Here is a 22129-nt window from a genome sequence, read left to right on the forward strand (position 1 = left end):
GCCCCCTCTCGAACAACCGCCACAGGCCGCCTCGCGCACCGCCTCAGAGCGCCCCCCCGCGGACCAACCGCCACAGGCCGCCTCGCGCACCGCCTCAGAGCGCCCCCCCGCGGACCAACCGCCACAGGCCGCCTCGCGCACCGCCTCAGAGCGCCCCCGCGCGGACCAACCGCCACAGGCCGCCTCGCGCACCGCCTCAGAGCGCCCCCCCTCGAACAACCGCCACAGGCCGCCTCGCGCACCGCCTCACAGCGCCCCCCCTCGAACAACCGCCACAGGCCGCCTCGCGCACCGCCTCAGAGCGCCCCCCCTCGAACAACCGCCACAGGCCGCCTCGCGCACCGCCTCAGAGCGCCCCCCCTCGAACAACCGCCACAGGCCGCCTCGCGCACCGCCTCACAGCGCCCCCCCTCGAACAACTGCCACAGGCCGCCTCGCGCACCGCATCAGAGCGCCCCCGCTCGAACAACCGCCACAGGCCGCCTCGCGCACCGCCTCAGAGCGCCCCCCCTCGAACAACCGCCACAGGCCGCCTCGCGCACCGCCTCACAGCGCCCCCCCTCGAACAACCGCCACAGGCCGCCTCGCGCACCGCCTCACAGCGCCCCCCCTCGAACAACCGCCACAGGCCGCCTCGCGCACCGCCTCAGAGCGCCCCCCCTCGAACAACCGCCACAGGCCGCCTCGCGCACCGCCTCAGAGCGCCCCCCCTCGAACAACCGCCACAGGCCTCCTCGCGCACCGCCTCACAGCGCCCCCCCTCGAACAACCGCCACAGGCCGCCTCGCGCACCGCCTCAGAGCGCCCCCCCGCGGACCAACCGCCACAGGCCTCCTCGCGCACCGCCTCAGAGCGCCCCCCTGCGGACCAACCGCCACAGGCCGCCTCGCGCACCGCCTCAGAGCGCCCCCCCTTGAACAACCACCACAGGCCGCCTCACGCACCGCCTCAGAGCGCCCCCCCGTGGACCAACCGCCACAGGCCGCCTCGCGCACCGCCTCAGAGCGCCCCCCCCCCCCCCCCCCGACCAACTGCCACAGGCCGCCTCGCGCACCGCCTCAGAGCGCCCCCCCCCGCAGACCAACCGCCACAGGCCGCCTCGCGCACCGCCTCAGAGCGCCCCCCCCCCTCGAACAACCGCCACAGGCCGCCTCGCGCACCGCCTCAGAGCGCCCCCCCCCCGCCCCCCCGGACCAACTGCCACAGGCCGCCTCGCGCACTGCCTCAGAGCGCCCCCTCTCGAACAACCGCCACAGGCCGCCTCGCGCACCGCCTCAGAGCGCCTCCCCGCGGACCAACCGCCACAGGCCGCCTCACAGCGCCCCCCCTCGAACAACCGCCACAGGCCGCCTCGCGCACCGCCTCAGAGCGCCCCCCCGCGGACCAACCGCCACAGGCCGCCTCGCGCACCGCCTCAGAGCGCCCCCCCTCGAACAACCGCCACAGGCCGCCTCGCGCACCGCCTCAGAGTGCCCCCCCCCCCCCCCGCGGACCAACCGCCACAGGCCGCCTCGCGCACTGCCTCAGAGCGCCCCCTCTCGAACAACCGCCACAGGCCGCCTCGCGCACCGCCTCAGAGCGCCTCCCCGCGGACCAACCGCCACAGGCCGCCTCGCACCGCCTCAGAGCGCCCCCCCCTCGAACAACCGCCACAGGCCGCCTCACGCACCGCCTCAGAGCGCCCCCTCGCGGACCAACCGCCACAGGCCGCCTCACGCACCGCCTCAGAGCGCCCCCCCCTCGAACAACCGCCACAGGCGGCCCCCGCCCAACTGCCTCAGAGCGCCTCCCGCCCCTCCTCCCCCGCCAACCGCCACAGGCCGCCCTTCGCCCTGACTTCGTCAGATGCATGCGAGTGCAAACGGGTTTTTTTGCCCACAGAAGCTTATGCTCCAATACATCTGTTAGTCTATAAGGTGCCCAGGCCTGCTAGTTGAAAATGCAGTTAATTGACTAGTCGATAGAATTTCCTTCCACTAGTCAATGTGCATTTCAAAGGAGGAATGTGGAACTCTGCATACAGGCCAGGGCCAGCGAGAAGTCCCACTGACTGGGCTGCAGGTGGGTGCCTGCTTTGAAATGCACAAGAGTCCCCACCGAGGGCTCTTGCACATTTCAAAGCCATGGAGCCTGGGATCAGCGGGGGACTCCCCAGTTGATCTCGGGCTCCCGTGGCATTTCCCCAGAACCCCGGGGCTCCCCACAGTTGCTCCTTTGATTCGTGTGGATGCGTGGTTTAAAGGGACAACCGCCGAACAGCTGATTCCCAGGTTCTGGGGAAATGTTGTAGGGAGCCCAGGATCAACTGGGGGAGTCCCCAGCTGATCCCGGGCTCCATGGCTTTGAAATGCACAAGTCAGAGCATGCTGGGGACTCTTGTGCATTTCAAAGAAGGCATCCACATGCACCCACAGTCAGCGGGACTTCCTGCTTGCTCTGGGCTGTACATGGAGTTCAGCATTCCTTCTTTGAAATGTACAAGAGCCCCAGCCAGAGCTTTTGTACATTTCAAAGGAGGAATGTGAAAGTGCCTATAGACTAGTCAACTAGTCAAAAAACTATCCAATAAGCCAGGGGTGGGCAATAATTTTTGCCCAGGGGCCACTTCAAAATTTTTTGAAGTAGCCCCAGGCCACCCTGGAAAGAGTGGGGTTCTCACACCCCCAGACCATGATTGGTCTGGGAGTGGGGTAGCTCCTTGCCCCCCCCCCTCCCACTAGGCACCTATCCCCTAGAAGAGGCTTGGCACACTCTCCCACCCCCAGGCTAGTCAGGGCCTGGGGAGTGCGGGAAGCCTCCTCCCGCCCTGCAAGGAGCCTGTGGCACTTTGAAGTGCTGTGGGCTACTCACAGGGCAGAGGGGGAGAGCAGAGGCTTCATGCAGCTCCTCCACCCCCAGGCCTCAATTGGCCTGGGTCAGAGGAGTACACAAAGCCTCCTCCACTCTCTTCCCTTCCCTGTGCTGCTCGCAGGGCAGGGGCAGAGTGGAGAAGGCTTCAGGTGCTCTTCCACCCCCAGGCCCTAATTGGCTTGGGGGCGGGGGAGCAGCAGGGTCTCCGCAGGCCAGATCCACCAGATTGGTGGGCTGAAGCCAGTCTGTGGAGGCCCTTTTGCCCACCACTGCGGTAAGCAAATACTTATCAGATAGTCCACCAATCTTTAACAGCCTCAGTCTAGACCCGTGGTCACCAACTAGTAGATCGCAATCTACCGGTAGATCTCAGGGGCTCTAAGAGTAGCTCTTGAGCCCTCTCTGAACTGTGCACCTGCGCAGTGCATTTACATTAGATTTCCTCATGTAATGTAGGCGGGGCTTCAAGGAAGGGGCGGGGCAGTAGATCTTCGCCTGTTCTGAGACTTAAAAAGTGATCTTGGGTGTAAAAAGGTTGGAGACCACTGGTCTAGACTGCAGCACTTTTCCGGGATACCGGAGCAATGCGTCTGCTTTTCTGCAGGGGGAGGGGGGGAATCAGAAAAGAGGAGGCATTCTTTCACCATCCCTGTAAACCTCGTTGGCTCGAAAAAGCAGGTTTTTCCAAAATTTGGAACCGTGTCGATGCACCAAATTTCGGAAAAGCCTCTTTTGAAAGAAAAACAGCAAAAGATATGCAAATTGAGTAACGCAATTTGTGTATCTTTTTCTGACTTTCTTTAGTCTAGACATAGCCTGAGACCCCTTGCCCCAATCAAAATATCCTGAGAGGCTTTGTGCCCTAGCTAGTTGACTGTCCAGCAGCGTCTCTGTTCCCTCTACCAACCACTTAGGAACCAGGTGTCAAGTGAGATACACAGTATTCACTTGGAAAACTTGAAAAATGTCTTCATGAATGTAATGGAGAGTTGCTTACTTAGCTAGATTCTCCATCCCTCTCTGCTTGCCTCTTTGAATTGTTATTCACAAGAAAAAAAAAGACAGTAGGTAATACGATTTTCTCTTTAATTGTTATTCAGACAGAGTTGACTACAAATGTCAAAGAACCATGCACTGCTCACAAATCCTGTCAGACACATACACACTCACATGATAGTAATTTGAAAACACAAACTAAAGGTCAATATGATGTAACCTCAGGAGCTCTGTATGAATGCTACAGTGATTGTTTCAGATCCTTTCAAGGTTATTGTTTCCACAGACTACTTTAGCTGACATTGATGATACATTGTTATTATCTCGTATTTATTGCACAGTGTTTTCTTCTTAACAGAGAACAGTGCTTAGAGAACAAGAAATGCATTGACTGTATACGAGCATGCAGTCCAGAAGGACCTTGATTACAATGTGATAGAGAAGCCTGATCTTAACAGAATTGGTTTCAAGTCTTAATTGTGCCTCTGAAGTTGATTGGGAGCACATTACAGTTGTAGTACAATAATCACAATGAATCCTACATGAGATAAGCCACAGAAACTGAAAATTTCCAGGATTCCTATTTCATGAGACTACGTCTGTATCCATCTCAATGACTACCATGCAAAAGGATACGTCTCAGACTAGAAACCCATCACATTCTATAGTATAGTATCCATCTTCCTGAAAAGCAGCACCTATCCCTTTCAAGAACTCATTAAACAGTAAAGCCTGGTCAGTTCAAGTTAAAAATGTTATTTTTGCAATTTCTTTAAAAAAAGTTCACAGTCCCAACTTAAAATTACACACACACAAATGATCTAACTCTTCAATCAAAATCAAGTCCAGTACAGATAAAGGCAAGTTGATAATCTGGACAAGATACTTTTTTCTTGTGCAAGCACTCAGGCTTTTGCACAAAAACATGCTGCCTGTCTACACTGGCAGGGAGTTCTTGCGCAAGAACACTGACGTTCTAATGTAAGAAATCAGTGCTTCTTGCGCAAGAGGCCAGTGTAGACAGGCAACATGAATTTCTTGCGCAAGAAAGCCCAATGGCTAAAATGGCCATCGGAGCATTCTTGTGCAAGAGAGCGTCTACACTGGCACGGATGCTTTTGCGCAAAAGCACATCTCTTGCACAAAAGCACATGCCAGTGTAGACGCTCTCTTGTGCAAATACTTTAACGCAAAAACTCTTGCGTTAAAAATATTTGCGCAAAATCTTGCCAATGTAGACGTAGCCCCAATGTCAGAAACCAATTGCCCTTTAGCTGTTTTCTTTTGGCAGTGACTACAGGTTGAACCTCCCTAGTCCAGCACCTCAGGACCTGACTGGTCCCTGATTAGGGATTTTTCCAGACAAGGGGAGGTCATTTCAGGGGCCCCTGCTACCCCTCTGTCCACTTCCTGTCTCTCCTTGAAGCCCAGCTGAGCCGTGCATGTAGCACTCCCCTGCAGCCCTGCTAAGCCATGCACTGGCTTCCTGCCTACCCCCCAAAGCCCAGCTGAGTCCCTCCTCACAGCCCAACTGAGCTGCGTGCTGGCTCCCAGGCCCCCACCCTCCTGCAAGCACACCAGGACACTCTGGTCCTGGAACATCCATGGTCATGCTGGACCATGGATGTTGCCAGACCAGAGAATCCTGAATTTTAGGGGTGCAACTTGTACCACTTTTTGGAAGATAGTTAAATATTTTATATTTCAAATGCAAGTAGGGCATGAAAGGTAAGGAAATGGGTTCCACACTGCTCTTCTGCTACAACAAATACCCCTCCCCACAAGTATTATTGTCAAATTAAAAATATAATGGAGATTGCCTATCTCCTAGAACTGGAAGGGAACTTGAAAGGTCATCAAGTCCAGTCCCCTGCCTTCACAGCAGGACCAAGTACCACCCCTGACAAATTTTGGCCCCAAATCCTTAAATGGCCTCTGCAAGGACTGAACTCACAACCCTGGGTTTAGCAGGCCAATGCTCAAACCACTGAGCTATCCCTCCCCCTTGTTAATTAATGACCCTTGTGGAATTCTGAAAAAAGGCCTTTTGAAGAATATGGCAAACAAGCCAGTAATTTGACAACCTGATAAGCTGCTTTAAATATGGTGAGAAAAGTTAAACATGTATTATGTGAATAATCAAATTATCAATAATTAGGATTAAATTAGATTGGAATACAGTGAAATGTCTTTTGATTGATGAGGCAGGAAATCATCAACTGGAGGTCATAACCAACCTCCAGGTCAAACACGTATGTACCTGACACTGTACAGGTGAATTCCTTAAATGGGTGGCTTAAAACAAAAGGAAGCTGATTAGTGCAGATTTTATGGTAAATGTGGGGCTCCCCATTCTGATGTCCAGCATTAATTGTGTCTCTACAATAGCAGAATTTGTCCCAAAGGCAGCAAACAGGTGCTGCTCTAGGGTGGCAGGGCTATACACACACACTCCAACTTTTATTTTCTCCTAGACCCAAGAAATCTAAGGAGCCAAAACTTGAAAACGGGACAAGACCAATGGTAATGTTCAAGGTGAGATGGGTTGACAGAAGTTTGGCAATACCAGCAAATAACAGGTCATCTGTGTGATGAAAAAGTAAAATAGGGAGCTAACCACCCATCAATGACAGAACTGCAGACTGATACAGAAATGGCCCAGGACACAATAGTGCCATTGTTCATGCAGTACTGAGCCATTTCTGTATTACAGCGGGAAGTGGTCCTTCATTTGTGTGTGGGGGGGGGCTTATGTTCGTTCAGTTCACCGTTCCCATCGACACTGGGGCCATCAAGGATTAAGATTATTCCCATCTCATCCCCAGCTAACTGCACTGGGATGGCTGTCATGTAAACTTGACAACAGGGAAGATCTGTGGTGGTTTCCTCCCACCATAAAAAAAGGGGCCTGCCTGTGGGACCCTTCCAAGCTGCTCAGCAGGTCACCCCAACGAAGCGTCACTCAGAGCAAGAAGCTCCAGGTTTTTTCTCTCTCTGCCTTTCCCACACCTGAATGAAAACAATACCATGATTACTGTTACAGGACTGTTCATCAACCTAGTGGGGAGTGAGGAGGCTGCTTCAAGTCAGTGCAGCATGAGCCATCTCTTGCACTCTACCAGCAGCTTTGCTCCAGCTCCATTAGTCTCCTTTAGGAGCACAGCTCACAAACAAGATGCTTACAAGAGCATGTTTGGAGACAGGCTCTAGTGCTCAGCCAGCTGTACCCGCAGTAAGCAGCCATTCTTCTCTGTGTATACACATCCTATTATACTCACAAGTTCCCAGTGGAACACAGCTGCTGACCCCATTACTCATTCTTAAAGGCAGCCTTCAAAGGAAGTGGTCAAAAGACTCAGGGCTTGCGCCCTCTCTTCACTTCTTTATGATGTGAAAAAGGCCTGAGAGCTTTAAGGCAGGGTTGGAGAACTTTTTTGGGTCAGGAACCACTGACCCATGGGGGGGAAAAAAATAAAGTCAGGGGCTGCACACAAGTGATAAGCAAAAATCAAACCCTCACTGACATGCCCCCCCGACTAAGGAGACACTCCCCACATTCCCCTTGCACACCAGAGCCTAGGGGGGTCCAGTCTAGTAGACTTTGTGCACTCCAGCCCCAGGGTGCGGCAGTGGGGGGTGCTGCAGCACCAGGATGGGTTCTCCACTGCTGGGGGTGGAACCCTGAGCCTCAGGGGCCAGATCCAGGCAAGCTGGGGGCAGGCCTTAAGTTCCCCACCCCTGCTTTAAGGCCTCCCCCTTATTTTACCTTGTAGATGTTCAAGCCCAGCCTTAGCTGGTTGAACAGCAAGAAAAATGCTGGTATTGCATGAGCCAAGATTGAAAAACAGCTGGGGAGAGAATTTTAATCCCTGTTTAAACTCTCTTTTGGTTCACACCTCTTATTTCTATGTCTGATTAACATTCTGAATAAAGGACGTTTGTTAGCCCTTATTTCACTAGGAAAAGTGTGTGTTGAAACCAGTTAGCTAACACATAGGTAAAGTCGGCAGAGGCTGCTCTCACATAGACTATGGTGCCTCTCCTTGTGCTTGTGGAGAACTGCAATCTATGGGAGAGCACTCCGAGACTGATATCCACCACTGGTGGATCAACTGCTGCAGCATATATCCAACATGTAGTGAAGACAAGCCCTTAGACATCCATTTCTGGAACTTTTACCCCCCTCCCCACAGACACAAGTGAGCTCACTATACACAGTTGTAGCAGGCTTCCTTGTCAATTTCTGGAATTCAGTATTTAAACCACTTCATAGTTCTAGTGCACATTTCACCTGCCATAGCATTATCACAGATATATACAACACGAGCTCATTTCAAACTTATTGCGCAAGAGTAGTTTGCACAGCAGCAACACATTTATGTGATAGTGGCAATCTGCTAGCCAGGATTTTGACAGGCCTAAATATAACCTCAGAACCTGGGAATCCATGACATATTACACTAAAGGAGGCATACACGTCAAATACTGATTGATATTTTTAATGATAGAGTCCATGTCCTTATTAGGCTTGTAGTCATGAGTTAAGATTATCCAGCCTTCTAGGCTAAGGCTGTCTGTATGTTCACTTTAGTACATACCCTGTCCATCCCACCCATAGACTTCCTGGCCTCCACAGTGATGGAAATTTCATCAAGTTAATATTTAAATCAAGTTTCCTGCAGCTGTGAAAACCCAACTCAAATCACCCTGGCTACTCACTTTGCAAAACAAAATTCTGGGCCTTACACTGACCTCTGCCAAGCAAGGTAATTGGTCTCTTGACAGTGAGCTCAGGCAGCCCCATACAAATCCTAGAGTAAGGCTTATTCTTTACCACTGATAAGGAAAGAATACTAGTCAGCCAAGGAATCTTAATGGCTTCACTGAGGTTTCCTCTCTCACCTGCAGTCTGGCTTGATGTACAGATGATGTTCAACTGACGTTACACCAGAAAACTCAGACCAATGGAATAACTTCTGCACTGTCAAGGTTAGATTACAGGGATCTGCATCATAGCAGCAATGGTGTGAAGAATTCTGAAGTTATTTACTTGCTGAAAATAAAGCCAGCAAGGGTATGAAGCCCTTCAACAGAAGGAACATGAGGGACAATCTGACAATCACCTGGCCAATGTTATCAAATACATTTTTAAGATGAGTGGTTGAGTCCATCCCCAAATCTAGCTGTTCTGGATCAAAATATGGAACAGAAACTTCCCCAGTGCGCCCCAGCAAGGAGATTTCAAGTTCTGTACATCTCACGGAGATGCTTCTCTCTCACTGTGCTACACAGCCAAGATACATGAACACCAGTGACTTGGCAAAGTGTGACAGTTCATTCATTCACAGAACTCTAGCTTAGTAATGCTTCCGAGATGGGACATCTCAGCCCAACTTGAGGTAAGTGTGTAAGAGTGCCCAGACATTTCACAGGAGGGAAACATTACAATAGTCCAATGCTTATTAAACTTGGCCAGTCAGAAGCTTGGAACCTCCTAAATGGGGTTTTGTAGCAGGAGCCATTTTTTGTTTGCTTGGGACACCTTCATTTATGTTCGATTCATACCCCAAAACAACTGTCAAAATACACAGAACATAGTTCAGATCCAACCAGCAGAGCCAGAACTCTTGCTAGATTTGATTCACGTGCAGACAAGTATTCCACAACAATATCCTGTATTGAATGTGCTCCACACAAAAGAGATCCTTCTTCTAAACAATCCTCTCATACCTTTCCATATCAGACTGCTTCTCAGTTAGTCATGCACACTTGTTTGTTTGGAAGTTGCCTCATTTCACTGACCTATTAAAACGTAGAAAAAAAATCTAATTATAGAACTAAAATATGCTAGCATGCAACATGCAGTGCATGTAGGAGAACTGCAGCATAGCAGTACTGAAAATGCACAATAGCTTATAGAAGCCGTACTTTTTTTTTTTTTTTTTTAAAAGGGGCTCTCTCCTGTTAGTCTGTCTTTGCAGACACAAACTATTACTTCTCGAACGCCGATTTAAAATTCCACCTCTCTGTTCCTACTGAAAATTCCCAACAGATGGCAGTGCATTGCGGAACACACTTTCGATCTATAGTACCTAGTTTGCTATTAGGGACCCCACTGTGTTCTACAAAGAGACACAGTCAACCTGTTTAGGTTAAAAATTGTAACTTACAGGGACAATTTGTGATGTGGGGAATATTCCAGGCTTCCACACATTTAGGTTACACTTAAGAATTGTGTTTTTACATTCACTGATTTTTTTTTTAAATCACCATACTATAACAATGCCATATGATGCATCAAGTTTACGTAACCATCAAATGCTTTCCCCACAAGGTGAGCATATTTCTATGCTTGGGATACAAAGGACCTGCCATGTTTTGGTGGTGCAAACTTGTGAGTGCTAAAAAATGCAATGCTTCTCCAATGGAAAAAGATACAAATCGGTTGGCTTGAAAGGAATATAATTGGTTGGGTTGAAAGGCTTTTATTTTCAAGCATCAGATTAAAATAAGGTGAAGAGTTTTAAAAAATGGACACACATACAGCTCTTAAAGAGGGGCCCTTAGTGTTCTTTTGGTTAACAAAACAAAGGTTAACAGCATAAAAGCTGAAAGAAGCACTGAGCGCCCTTCGAACAAGCCTTCCAAGCAAGTCTGATGCGGTTGAGCAGTGCTCTAAACAAGAGTCATCCTAAACTCCCTAAAAACTGCAGATCAGCAGGAGAGGGGCTCCATATGTCTGTATTCTAGGGATTCCAACTGCACCAGACTTTGAACCACCACCAATTCAAATCTCATTACACAAGGGATACAAGTAAATAAAATGTCCTTTAACCCTTAGGCTACTTTATCGCACTAGATATGGTACACTCAGTGATGGTACCTTTGCCGTATGGTTATTGGGTGTTTAGCTAGCTGATTTTAAAACAGACTTAAATTTTGTTTTTTCTTCTTTTATACAACCTACAAAACAAGACAGATTTTCATCTCTACACAAATGGAGCAGGAACGAAAAGGAGTTACCTACAGGGGACTGAGCTAAGGCACTAAAACTGCAGCAGGTGATGAAACAAGAAATCCACGTCAAGAGATGGTACTCTTCATTAAATGGTCTTATTTAAGAAAAAAAGGGGGAAAGGGCTTCTTTTTAAAAAAGGATGAGAAGATACAAGATTAATTTATCCCTGGTTTTTAAACATTATTTTGCTGTTCTCCCAGAGAGATTTGCTTTAGTTATTAAAGTTACATGAGCTGTTTCTAGAGCAAAGTTTGGTGAAACACAAGCAGAGTTGTCTGAACAACTTTGGCTCATCATGGACTCTCCTCAGAAGCCTTCTTTTATTTCTATTTTCCTCGTGAATGTCCAAAAAGTTGTGTCTTTCCTCCTTTTTGGTGTGATACTAAAGCACATGATCCAACAGCCTTCCCTCAGAATCAACAGATGGCAGTTCTCCCAAGTATGTCGATAAGATGGTCTCCTTGTCATCATAGCTTGATAAATATTGATGGCTGGCTCTGCTTTTGCACTGTGTCACTGAGGGGAAAGACGCTAGAGATGGCTACATCTACTATACCTTGGCAAAGTTCTGCATAAAGTTTCCTAGAAGAAAAGAGACAACAATCAGAATGAATTTTAAGAGGAAAAGAGTAACACACTGAACATCAGATTTTCCCACCAGTAGTTACACAGTCTTGCCTTTAGTATAAATACCCCTTTCTCTTGTAACTACTCCTCTTACCACCCTGGAGGCTGCTTATGCCTTTTACTATATTCCCTCCACCTAAACAAAGATGGAATAGTAAATCCATGCCTCCTAGTAGCTATTGCAGTGGATTACAGGGTAGTTCTACATATATTTACTGTCAGTACAGATTACAGAACAAAAGTAGTAGAAACTTTTGTAGATAGAATCATAGGACTGGAAGGGACCCCGAGAGGTCATCGAGTCCAGGCCCCCGCCCTCAAGGCAGGACCAAGCTCCGTCTACACCATCCCTGACAGATGTCTATCTAACCTGTTCTTAAATATCTCCAGAGAGGGAGATTCGACCACCACCCTTGGCAATTTATTCCAATATTTGACCACCCTGACAGTTAGGAATTTTTTCCTAATGTCCAATCTAAACCTCCCTTGCTGCACTTTAAGCCCATTACTCCTTGTCCTGTCCTCAGAAACCAAGAGGAACAAATTTTCTCCTTCCTCCTTGTGACACCCTTTTAGATATTTGAAAACCGCTATCATGTCCCCCCTTAATCTTCTTTCTTCCAAACTAAACAAGCCCAGTTCATGAAGCCTGGCTTCATAGGTCATGTTCTCTAGACCTTTAATCATTCTTGTCGCTCTTCTCTGCACCCTTTCCAATTTCTCCACATCTTTCTTGAAATGTGGCGCCCAGAACTGGACACAGTACTCCAGCTGAGGCCTAACTAGTGCAGAGTAGAGCGGCAGAATGACTTCACGAGTTTTGCTTACAACACACCTGTTGATACAACCTAGAATCATATTTGCTTTTTTTGCAACAGCATCACACTGTTGACTCATATTCAACTTGTGGTCCACTAGGACCCCTAGATCCCTTTCTGCCATGCTCCTTCCTAGACAGTCGCTTCCCATCTTGTATGTATGGAACTGATTGTTCCTTCCTAAGTGGAGCACTTTGCATTTCTCTTTATTAAACTTCATCCTGTTTACCTCTGACCATTTCTCTAACTTGCTAAGGTCATTTTGAATTATGTCCGTATCCTCCAAAGAAGTTGCAACCCCACCCAGTTTGGTATCATCTGCAAACTTAATAAGCGTACTCTCTATCCCAATATCTACAAATGCCGTCAAGGCTGCCCTCAGCATTTGATTTATGGGTCTATGCTAGACCCGCTAAATCAAATGCCAGAATGTCAATCTCTGGTGCGTCTAGTGAAGACATGTCCTTTGATTGTGATGTAGACTTGAAACATTAAACTAAAGCACAAGACATTTTGGAAAAAGAAAACTTTTCATCTTCATAATTACATGAGATTCAAATTACTGTGTACTACACTGAATTAGTGTTCTTTTCAAATCATTCCAAAGGAAGCTATTAATCCTAGTCTTAGTTACAGATGTGCAGCTCAAGCTGAAGCCAGTGAGTATCTCTTGTGTTTATTTGATGGCAGAATTTCACCCTAAATCATGAGACATATAGACCACACTAATAAGAAAACCTACCCAAAAAACCAAAACCAAACCAAACCACCCAAACAAACCAGCCAACCAACCATCCATCCACCTCCATGTCATGTGCATTCAGATTTCCTCCTCTTCAGAGAAAAGTAAAGCCAACATGACAGAAATCTTGGTTTGCTGCCAATTCAGGGACCACATTAGTGCTGCAGAAGATATCTGTCACATTTGTCGACGAGTCCATAGTAGGTACACCCTCTTATGTCCCAGTTGTGAAACTTTGGCCAGGTCTACACTAGATCTGGAAGGTCGGCTTAAGATACACAACTCCAGCTACATAAAACACGTAACTGGAGTCACCTTACCTTAAGCCAAGCTTGGTAGTGTCTCCACAGCAGGAGGTCAGCGGGAGCAAATGCTCCCTTTGGCTTCCCTTACTTCTTGCGAATTCAAGGAGTACAAATGCCGTCAAGGCTGCCCTCAGCATTTGATTTATGGGTCTATGCTAGACCCGCTAAATCAAATGCCAGAATGTCAATCTCTGGTGCGCTGAGTGAAGACATGTCCTTTGATTGTGAAGCACTGCAATGAAATACTGCAGCAGGATGCAAGAGCAAATGGGGTTTGTTTGTGTGGCACTGGCACAGGGATTTCTCGTATCTTGCAGAGTTAGTTTTGCTCTCTCACAGTAAGCTTCATGAAGCTGGTATTTATCAATACACATCAGCACCAGCCATGGGGCACTGTCATCAGAAGTCAAGGTAGGCACATTCCAAGGGGAGTAGAGAATAATGGAAAAACAAATCAACCTGAGATCAATCTAGTATAACTATTCTCTCTCCTCCCCCAAACCCAACATATACAGACTATGACAATTTCTCCAAGCTTTACATTTAAAATCATTATTTCTGAACAGCGTTTTACTGTTTACACACAAAAATAGAGAGGACAAATATATCTCTGGCTTAACAACAATGTTCAATGCCTATCTCGTGATGAGAGGATAAGCCTTATTGTAAGGCGGCAAGAGATGGAACCACCAGACAAACTGTAGTCTAATGAATAGCATCAATATTACAGTTCTTAGACTCTCTGATATTTACTAACAGGAAGCTGTGGCACTACTGATACATATAGATTCAGTAAGTCACAATACTAGTAGCCAAAGCCTGGGCTGCTTGACAGATGTAGTTTGTAAAATTGCATGTGTAAAGAAGCAGAAAGTGTCTAAGAACATGAACACTGGACAGTAAAAGTCGGCAAAATCCAGTGACATTTGAGCCTAGTGATATTCTGAACAAAAAGAGCTCTCAGCCATGCTTATAGCTGTGTTTCACACTGACATTCCTGAATCTTATAGATTGCAAAGACTTTGACAGACTAGTGCAAAGTTGACAGAATTTTCATCTGTTTCAATTATGCAGATTGTTTATTTCATCTCTGGTGACTCTCACTGTCCTAAAACAAATGAGGCAATTTCTGTTGAGGATAGACATGTAACTGGGCTGGATAAAACAGATGCTGGCATGTTTTTCCTACCAAGGCCTTCTTTACCAAGACTAACAAAGTCTTTACACGTGTGCAACTGGCTCAGCATACCTTCAAGCTTTCAGATCAGTGCTGAGCAACCTTTGGCGCATCAGGGTTCTAAGTGTAGCCCATGAGACAATTTACCATTGCCCATAATCAGGTTCCCAGATCCCACTGGTTTTCATCTGTGCAGTGTTTTTCCTACCAGCATTATTAAAGTGACACATACGTAAAGCAAGGGCTCTTGAAGTGAGGTGCATACTGACTGCACCCAATGTTGACAGAGAACCATGCGCTCCCTCTGCATCCAATCGAAATGCTGCTATGGTTCAATTGGCACACCCCGCAATTTCTAGGTACAAGGGCAGTTACCTATAGGTTGCCTATAGGTTTCCCCTGCGCTGCTTTCAGAAGATGATCTCTGTATCAAATGCGACAATTTATGAAACTGAATCTCTCTCAATCGTGGTTTTAGATGGATTACTGGCAAGCATTCTGTGTTCTTTTTCATTTCTAATGGGTCCTTAGCAATGTTCCCTCTAATCTTTTCCAACCATGTGGGAAATGTTTCCATCCATGGGTGAAAGATTTTCTGTGTGCGCACTGAGGCACACCAACAGTAGAAACAAAAACCCTAGCTGTGAGCACTCTGCTAGTCAGTTGAGAGAGATTACAATGCCACCCAAGTGGCTGCACAAGTGCACAGCTTACAGGGAACATTGGTCCTTAAAATGAACAGCACTTTCTAAAGAATGCTAGAAGCTTCCACACTTCAAAGTCATCTTGATAGCTGTAAATTAAAAACAAAACCCAGGCCTACGGTAAGTATTTCAGTTTTTAACTAAAGGGTCCATACACGTGTACATTCTCTCTCTCTTTTGGCTTCTTTGTCAATTCTGTATCATATGTTCTTTTCTGATTAACGTAGGTTCGTGCTGCAGCATTAATATAAGTTCTCTGTTAATGCAGAATGGCTAGTGTTGTCTCAGAGGAAAGATGAACACCCTTGGAAAGAGTTCTGCAGTTGGATGTCATGACAAAGATTCTCCAGAGGCTCGTGTGAACCCAGATCATCTTTCCATTAGGGTTTTATGGGGATTCCAATTTAAGCCAGTTTGACACGAATTTGCCAGAGGCTCATACTGCCCAGAGGGAAGAGAGTTAGTTAGTTGGTGTCTGGGAGCATGAATATGAAAAGAGGAGAAATTGCCTTTGTAGTATTTTAGCCAGTTTAAAATCCTTATTTAATCTTAAATTGATTGTACTGAGTTTGCAAATAAACTCCAGTTCAGCTGTCTCCCTTTGTAATCTGGTTTTGAAATTCTTTTTAGAAGGATGGCTACTTTCAAATCCATTACTAAATATCCAGGAAGGTTAAAATGTTTCTCCTACAGGTTGTGTGTTACCATTCCTGAGGTCTGACTTGTGTCCATTTTATCCTTTGGTGTAGAGACTGTCCAGTCTGGCCAACATACATGGCAGAGGGGCATTGCTGGCACTTGATGGCATATCACACTAGTGGATGTGCAGGTGGTTGAGCCCCTGCTGGTGTGGCATATGTGGTTAGGTCCTGTGATGGTGTTGCTTGTATAGATGTGTGAATAGAGTTGACAACAGGTTTGTTACAGGGATAGGTTCCTGGGAAAGTGTTTCTGCGGTATGTTGTGTGGCTCATGGTGAGTATTTACCTCAGATCATCTACTTCAGGATAGACCCACATAGGAAAAAAGGAATACCACTGGTTATTACCTACAGCCCCCAGCTAAAACCCCTCCAGGGGATCATTGACAATCTATCCTGGAAAACAATCTCTCCTTCTTAGACCTTGGGAAACAGGCCAGTAGTCCTTATCTACAGACAGCCCCCCACCCCTCCATGAAGCAAAGCAAAGAATCACTAGCAAAGAATCACTAAGTTTGTGCCTAGTCTCCTACCTGGGTAAGTCCACAACTCTTTTGTAGCTCGCTGCAGAAGCCAATATATTTTCCCCCAAATTGTTTACTTTTGTAGCACTTAGCCTATTACATGTTGTGACCAAACCAGTTCAAGAAGACTACACAACCATTTAGTTGGTGCTGATTTGAATCAGGTCAGTTAAAAGATGGTTGATCTGTCATCTGCAATTTTGCTTCTATTTTTTTCCCCACTATTTTGATGCAACAATTAAACATGGAGCAAATCTTACTTCCCACACACAGATGTGGGGGTAGAAATCTGGGTCTTACTAGTGTCTTGGACTGATTTTTCTTCTTTGCCTTTGCCATTCCAATCTGCCTCAGAGCCTGCATGGAATTCCCTTTGGGATCTGATGTCTTGTGAGCCAGTGACCAAGATCTTCTTGGTTTTACCCTCATCTCCTGTTTTGAGGCAGATGTACTGAGTGCCATGATGCTGCCTACCTCTCTGGTCACCCGAGATTTTGATGTGGACAATGCATGAGCAGTACTGGGAGGTTTATGGGGGTTCTCCGTGGATTTGAAGCTAGGCATAAAGCTTGCGGCATCATTAAGAGTTTACATTTGATCTCCCTTTTCTTCTGGAAGCTACTGTTGAAGGATATGCAGCTCTTGCACATATTGGGAACATGATTATCACCCAAACAGTGTAGGCACTGGGCATTTCCATCACTGATCAGAATAGCCTCATGACAGGAGAGGTACCTCTCGAATCCCAGGGAGCCCAGTATTCCCGAGCAAAGTAATGAAGTATACTCAAGCCAAAGATGGCTAAGGAGGAAATGAGAACTGTTCACTCATGGAGCCCCATATGGCTTTGACACAAGGCATTTGGATGTATGGGATCCAGATGTCACCAACACAGTATCTCTGCTCAAAGGCATAGAACACGAACACCCCTGAAATAGAGCACCCTCAGGGACACTACCCGAAGAAAGAAAGAATTAGGTGCCCCACTCCCTGGATTTTTAACAGGAGTGGAACATTAGCACCCTCAAACTCTCTTGAAAATCTCAGTCAATAGCATTAAAACGGGAATTCATTTCCCTCTAATTGTAGCTATCTTCTGGGCATTTCTCATGTTCTTCCAACCAGCTGTGGTGTCACTGTTCACTCTAATTATCTGTTTGATTTTAATTTTGTTTCTTCATCTGCAGCACGGAGTAGGTGTCCTGCAAGTTTCAACCTGCTTGGAAGTGTACAACTAGAGTGAATGATGTTGATCATTTCTTTAAAGTGCAAATATTTTGCTTTGGAAGAGTAATCTGTTCTCACTATTTCAGGTTATTTAGTTGCTTGTTTCCTGCTACCTCTTTCAACATTATACATCGATAAATACCAAATATCAGGGCATGAAATGAGTAAATACTTATCACTGTATTTGTAGTACTGACCAACAGCTTTCACCCCTGCAATAGCTGAAATGAGAAACAACTACCTACTGAACATTGCACACAAGGCTGGGAAAGCCAAAAAATGAGATGAGCTATCCAGCTTTACATAAAGTGAGGCTATCAGATGCTCTGTGAACCTTCCAGAAGTTCCTAGATTTACGCCTCCTCTACACTATGAGTGCTACAGTGGCACAACTATAGTGTCAAAGTTGTGCTTCTGTAGTGCCATGGTACATGTGGTTCCTACAATGACAGGTTTTTTCATTGCTGGAGGAATTCCACCTCCACAAGCAGTGGTAGCTGGGTTGACAGAGGAATTCTGCCATTGACCTAGCTCCTTCTGCACCTGGGGCTAGGTATGCACAACTACAGTGATCAGGTAGCTGCGCTGACCTAACTTGTAAGTCAACATCAATTTTTACAAACTATAAGAACATAAGAACGGCCATACTGGGTCAGACCAAAGGTCCATCCAGCCCAGTAGCCTGTCTGCCGACAGTGGCCAATGCCAGGTGTCCCAAACGGCGCGAATTGAACAGGTAATGATCAAGCGATCTCTCTCCTGCCATCCATCTCCACCCTCTGACAAACAGAGGCTAGGGACACCATTCTTTACTATGTCCCTGAGCAGTTTACATCTCTTCCACTACCCACTCCCTCACCCAGTGACAGTATCACCCACTGTCCACAGCCCTTTTAATCACCAATGACTCTGCCCATTCCTTCTCCACTAGTCAATTCCATGATTTCTGCCTGTTTCCAATAAGTATGAAAAGAACCAAATTGTTCTCAGTTCCATTTACAAATAAGAGTTTTCACTCACAGTCTGATGCTTCTCTCGTGACAAGAAGTTCTGTTGCTCAAGTGAAGCAGTGGGCATTGTAGCCTTTGGACTGGCCCACACTGTGGCCAGGGAAAAGCCACTGGTACCAAGGCCTCTCCCAGTAAGTCCCTCCTCTGACAGGGCTGCTGCTGGACTTGGAGGAGAGATAATTACAAAATTTTGGCAGAGAAACTCTGTAAGTTACAGAAACTCAGTGGAGAAGAAATGTGCCTTCTGGCACTGAGCCAGCACTCAGGAGTGCTGAGTCACTGTAGCTGCTACAGCACTGTGGCAGGAGAAACTTTCCCAGCCCCACACAGCAGTGCGCTTCCACAGCGTATTCGAGGCAGTTTCACCTAAACCATCCAGCTTAGGGAGCATCAGGCCACATGCTGAAGCATAATATATGGTCTCGGTTTCAGGAACAATAGCTTTCTACCAGAGAGGAAAACCAACACCTTTTTCAGAACTACAGCAACAAGAAACCAGGTGTTCCATACTGTCCGCACTTGGGAGCTACCATTTTATTACAGGAATAAGATGCTCACTGGGCACAGGCAGGGGCCCCATTGACTTCGATTAGCCAGACCTTCAGTTCCTTATCTACCATGAAGTCAAAGCCGAAGAGCTGGAAACTCTGGTAGTGAAGGTGTTTGGTGCTGATTGCAGGCTCTATACATGTAAGGCAGCTTCTGCGAAGCGAAAAAAAAAAGCAGAATCTGATTAAGCAGCCATAAACACTTCAGATGAGTAATTCTAGATTTGAGGAGCAGACACAGCACAGTGGGAAAAGCAAATGATCTCCAAGGCTGCTCCTTTGAGTAAGGATTTGTAGGACCAGGTCTAGTTGCATCAGCTGAGAGAGAAGCAAGTTTTATCATGTTTGATGCAATGTCACACGCTGACTTAAGTGCTCCTGTAGAACAATGCCCGCAGTTGAAGAAAGAAAGAAGCTGAGGGAACCAGTTTTAGCTCCCTCATGTACAAGTCCTCCAGCCCAGATGTTAGAGCTACCTAGAGCCACAAGGATTCACATGCCAACTGAGAACCAGGGCAACACAGCTACACTCTGCCCATCCCAATGCTGGAGGGAGGGGTTTTGGCACAGGAGAGGCCTATGACAGCTGTGTGCCAGCTGAGCAGCACGAAGGGGTTAGGATAGAGGGAAGATGCCTGTTATCTAACCTCATTCCTCTCTACTGTACCTCACTGTAGCAGAGCCAGTTCTTGGCAGCTAGTACCTAGCATCAGTGGAGAATCTCAAGACATGGATTGGGGTGTGTGCACTGCACTGGCCCTTTAAGGGAAAACCCCCAGCCCAGAGCAGGGGCTAGGAGCAAAGCCCCAGCTGAGGCAGTTCTAGTAGATGAGAGCCCAGCTGGGAGCTATAAAAGGGAGAACTGACAGCTGCTCTAGGGAGAGAGCAGTGAAGGCCTGACTGCTAGGGAAGCAGGAGGCTCCCTGGAGCTAGAGCAGGGCTGAGGACGCAAGGCAGGGCTAGGGGAGCTCTGGCCAGACAAGCTCCCAGGCTTTAGCTCCTAAGAAGGCGATCAGGGTGCTCTGAGAAAGAGAGGACCTTGGGATGTGAGCAGAGGGAACAACCACCTTCCCCGGAAGGGGGCTCGGACAGTGGTGTGGGCACTGCTGGAGGGCAGTGCCTGGAAGAGTACAGCTGGTGGTGAGAGGGCCCCTCACAGGGTGGATCTAGTGTATGAAAAGGGGGGTGTTTACAGGGGGCTGTGCAGGAAGAATACACAGCTCCTACCAAGATTTCTGCCCCCGAGGATTCCCACGTGCAGCAGTGTTCAAAGACACTGTGTAGACAGGTGGGGAGATCCAGCTCTGCGCTTCTCCTCTCTCCCCACGGGAGGAATGGTTAACTGGTAAGCCTCACTCCTTAGTGGGAGAGATTTACCAGTTCCAGTTACCTGGTATGGGTACACTGCAGGCAGGGTCTGCTCTGACTGGCTGGCTGGAGTAGCCCCTGTCCAAGGTAGGCCTGGCCAGGGAGGCATGCCACAGGCAGGGACTGCTCCAACCAGGCAGCCAGAGTAGTCCTTATCCAGTGGTGGGACTGACCTGGCCCCTCCGCCACAGGCAGGGGCTGCTCCAACAGGCCAGACTAGACCTTGTCCGCTGTGGGAGGGGGGGCAACAGACTCGCCCCTCAGTGCCAAGCAATAATGAATCCAACCCAGTTGTGTAACACATGGCTGCACAAATCAGTCTGCGAGCAGGGAAACAGAGTGAAAGGCAAACCGGCCTGCAGAAATGCAGCAGTCTGGACAAGCCTCACTGATTACATGCTTGAGCAGGTGTCCAGAAGTGTCAGCTCATGACAGAATGTCAAGCCATGGTTCAGCAGCTATGGGACAGGAACAACTTGCTATAAGAGAAAACCACACTGGGAATGTCTTGCAGGGGGCTCCTATCATACTGTGAGAGCGGGTTTCAACAGGGTGGAATGCAGAGCCTGCATCATTATTGCCAGGCAAGTTACTGGAGTGCTCCAAACTGAAATATTTTAGATTACAAAACTACTATAAAAGCCTGAGATTATAGTACACTCTTCTGCTTCCAGTTGGAATGGATTTCCTTCCCAGCGACGACGACACCTTGACCTGCCTGTTGTATCTTTGTTCCTCTGGGAACACACAGGCTACAGAATTGCAGGTCCATCCAGCCCAGGACCAGCTTCTCCAGAAAAAGGGGGAAGAAACCACGCATTGAGAAAGTGATGGAATAAGCTGGGAGCAGCAGTGAATCCACATATAGCCAGGGAAATCCACCGAGGCAGCAGTGTTTCAACTATTTAAAACACTGGTCTAAAGAAACCTCAGTTTACAATGTGAAACCCTCAAAGGTGGGGAACCCCCAACATTAAGGTCACCCATGCTTAGAGCCCTGTGCAAATACAGTTCTATACCCACAGAAACAGATATCTGTGGATATAAATCTGTATCCGTGGAGCTGCAAGGCTTCCCTCAGAACTGCAGTGACAAAAGAAGCAGTATGGGAGGCTGCTGCTCCCGGGGCCAGTGGCAGCTTCTTCAGTGTGGCTGCCAGCCCTGCCCACTGGGGCGAGCAACAGGCTCACTGGCAGCTGTCTTGGGTAGCGCTCCTGTGTTCAGTGGCATGAATGCCTCAAAACAGGAGATGCAGGCAAATACATGGAAGGGACAGGGCCTGGACTGGAGCAGTACAGCAATGTCAGGAGCAGCTGCTGGTGTGGGCATTGACTCCTGCGATCAGTAGCCCCACATTCTGCACTTTTTGCCACTGATTCTTGGAAGAGCCACAAGGTTCAGCAGCTGATTTATACCTGCAGATATCCACAGCAGAGAGTATAAATTTGTATCTATGCAGGCTCAACCCATGCAACCTTCTTTCAGCCCTCCTGTGTGTATGCATTACAATACGGT

General features: G+C 47.7%; 1 protein-coding gene across 4 annotated transcripts in view; it reads right to left on the bottom strand.

The window, feature by feature from the left end:
- Positions 1-3919: 3919 nt before the first annotated feature.
- The window catches only part of TTL (tubulin tyrosine ligase), a 36769-nt gene continuing 18559 nt past the window's right edge, over positions 3920-22129 (bottom strand). The window contains exons 6-7 of one of the 4 annotated variants that reach the window (XM_075925897.2): positions 19298-19400; positions 3920-11446 (exon numbers count right to left, since the gene is read on the bottom strand). In XM_075925897.2, the coding sequence (XP_075782012.1) occupies positions 11396-11446; positions 19298-19400 (154 nt within the window). In that variant the 3' untranslated portion in view covers positions 3920-11395. Of the gene's footprint in view, positions 11447-19228; positions 19401-22129 lie in introns of all 4 variants that reach the window. The other 3 variants (XM_075925896.2, XM_075925898.2, XM_075925899.2) reach the window with 3 other exon arrangements.

The sequence above is a fragment of the Pelodiscus sinensis genome, chromosome 3 (assembly GCF_052426305.1).
Source record: "Pelodiscus sinensis isolate ZL-2025 chromosome 3, ASM5242630v1, whole genome shotgun sequence".
In the NCBI taxonomy this organism is placed as follows: domain Eukaryota; kingdom Metazoa; phylum Chordata; order Testudines; family Trionychidae; genus Pelodiscus; species Pelodiscus sinensis.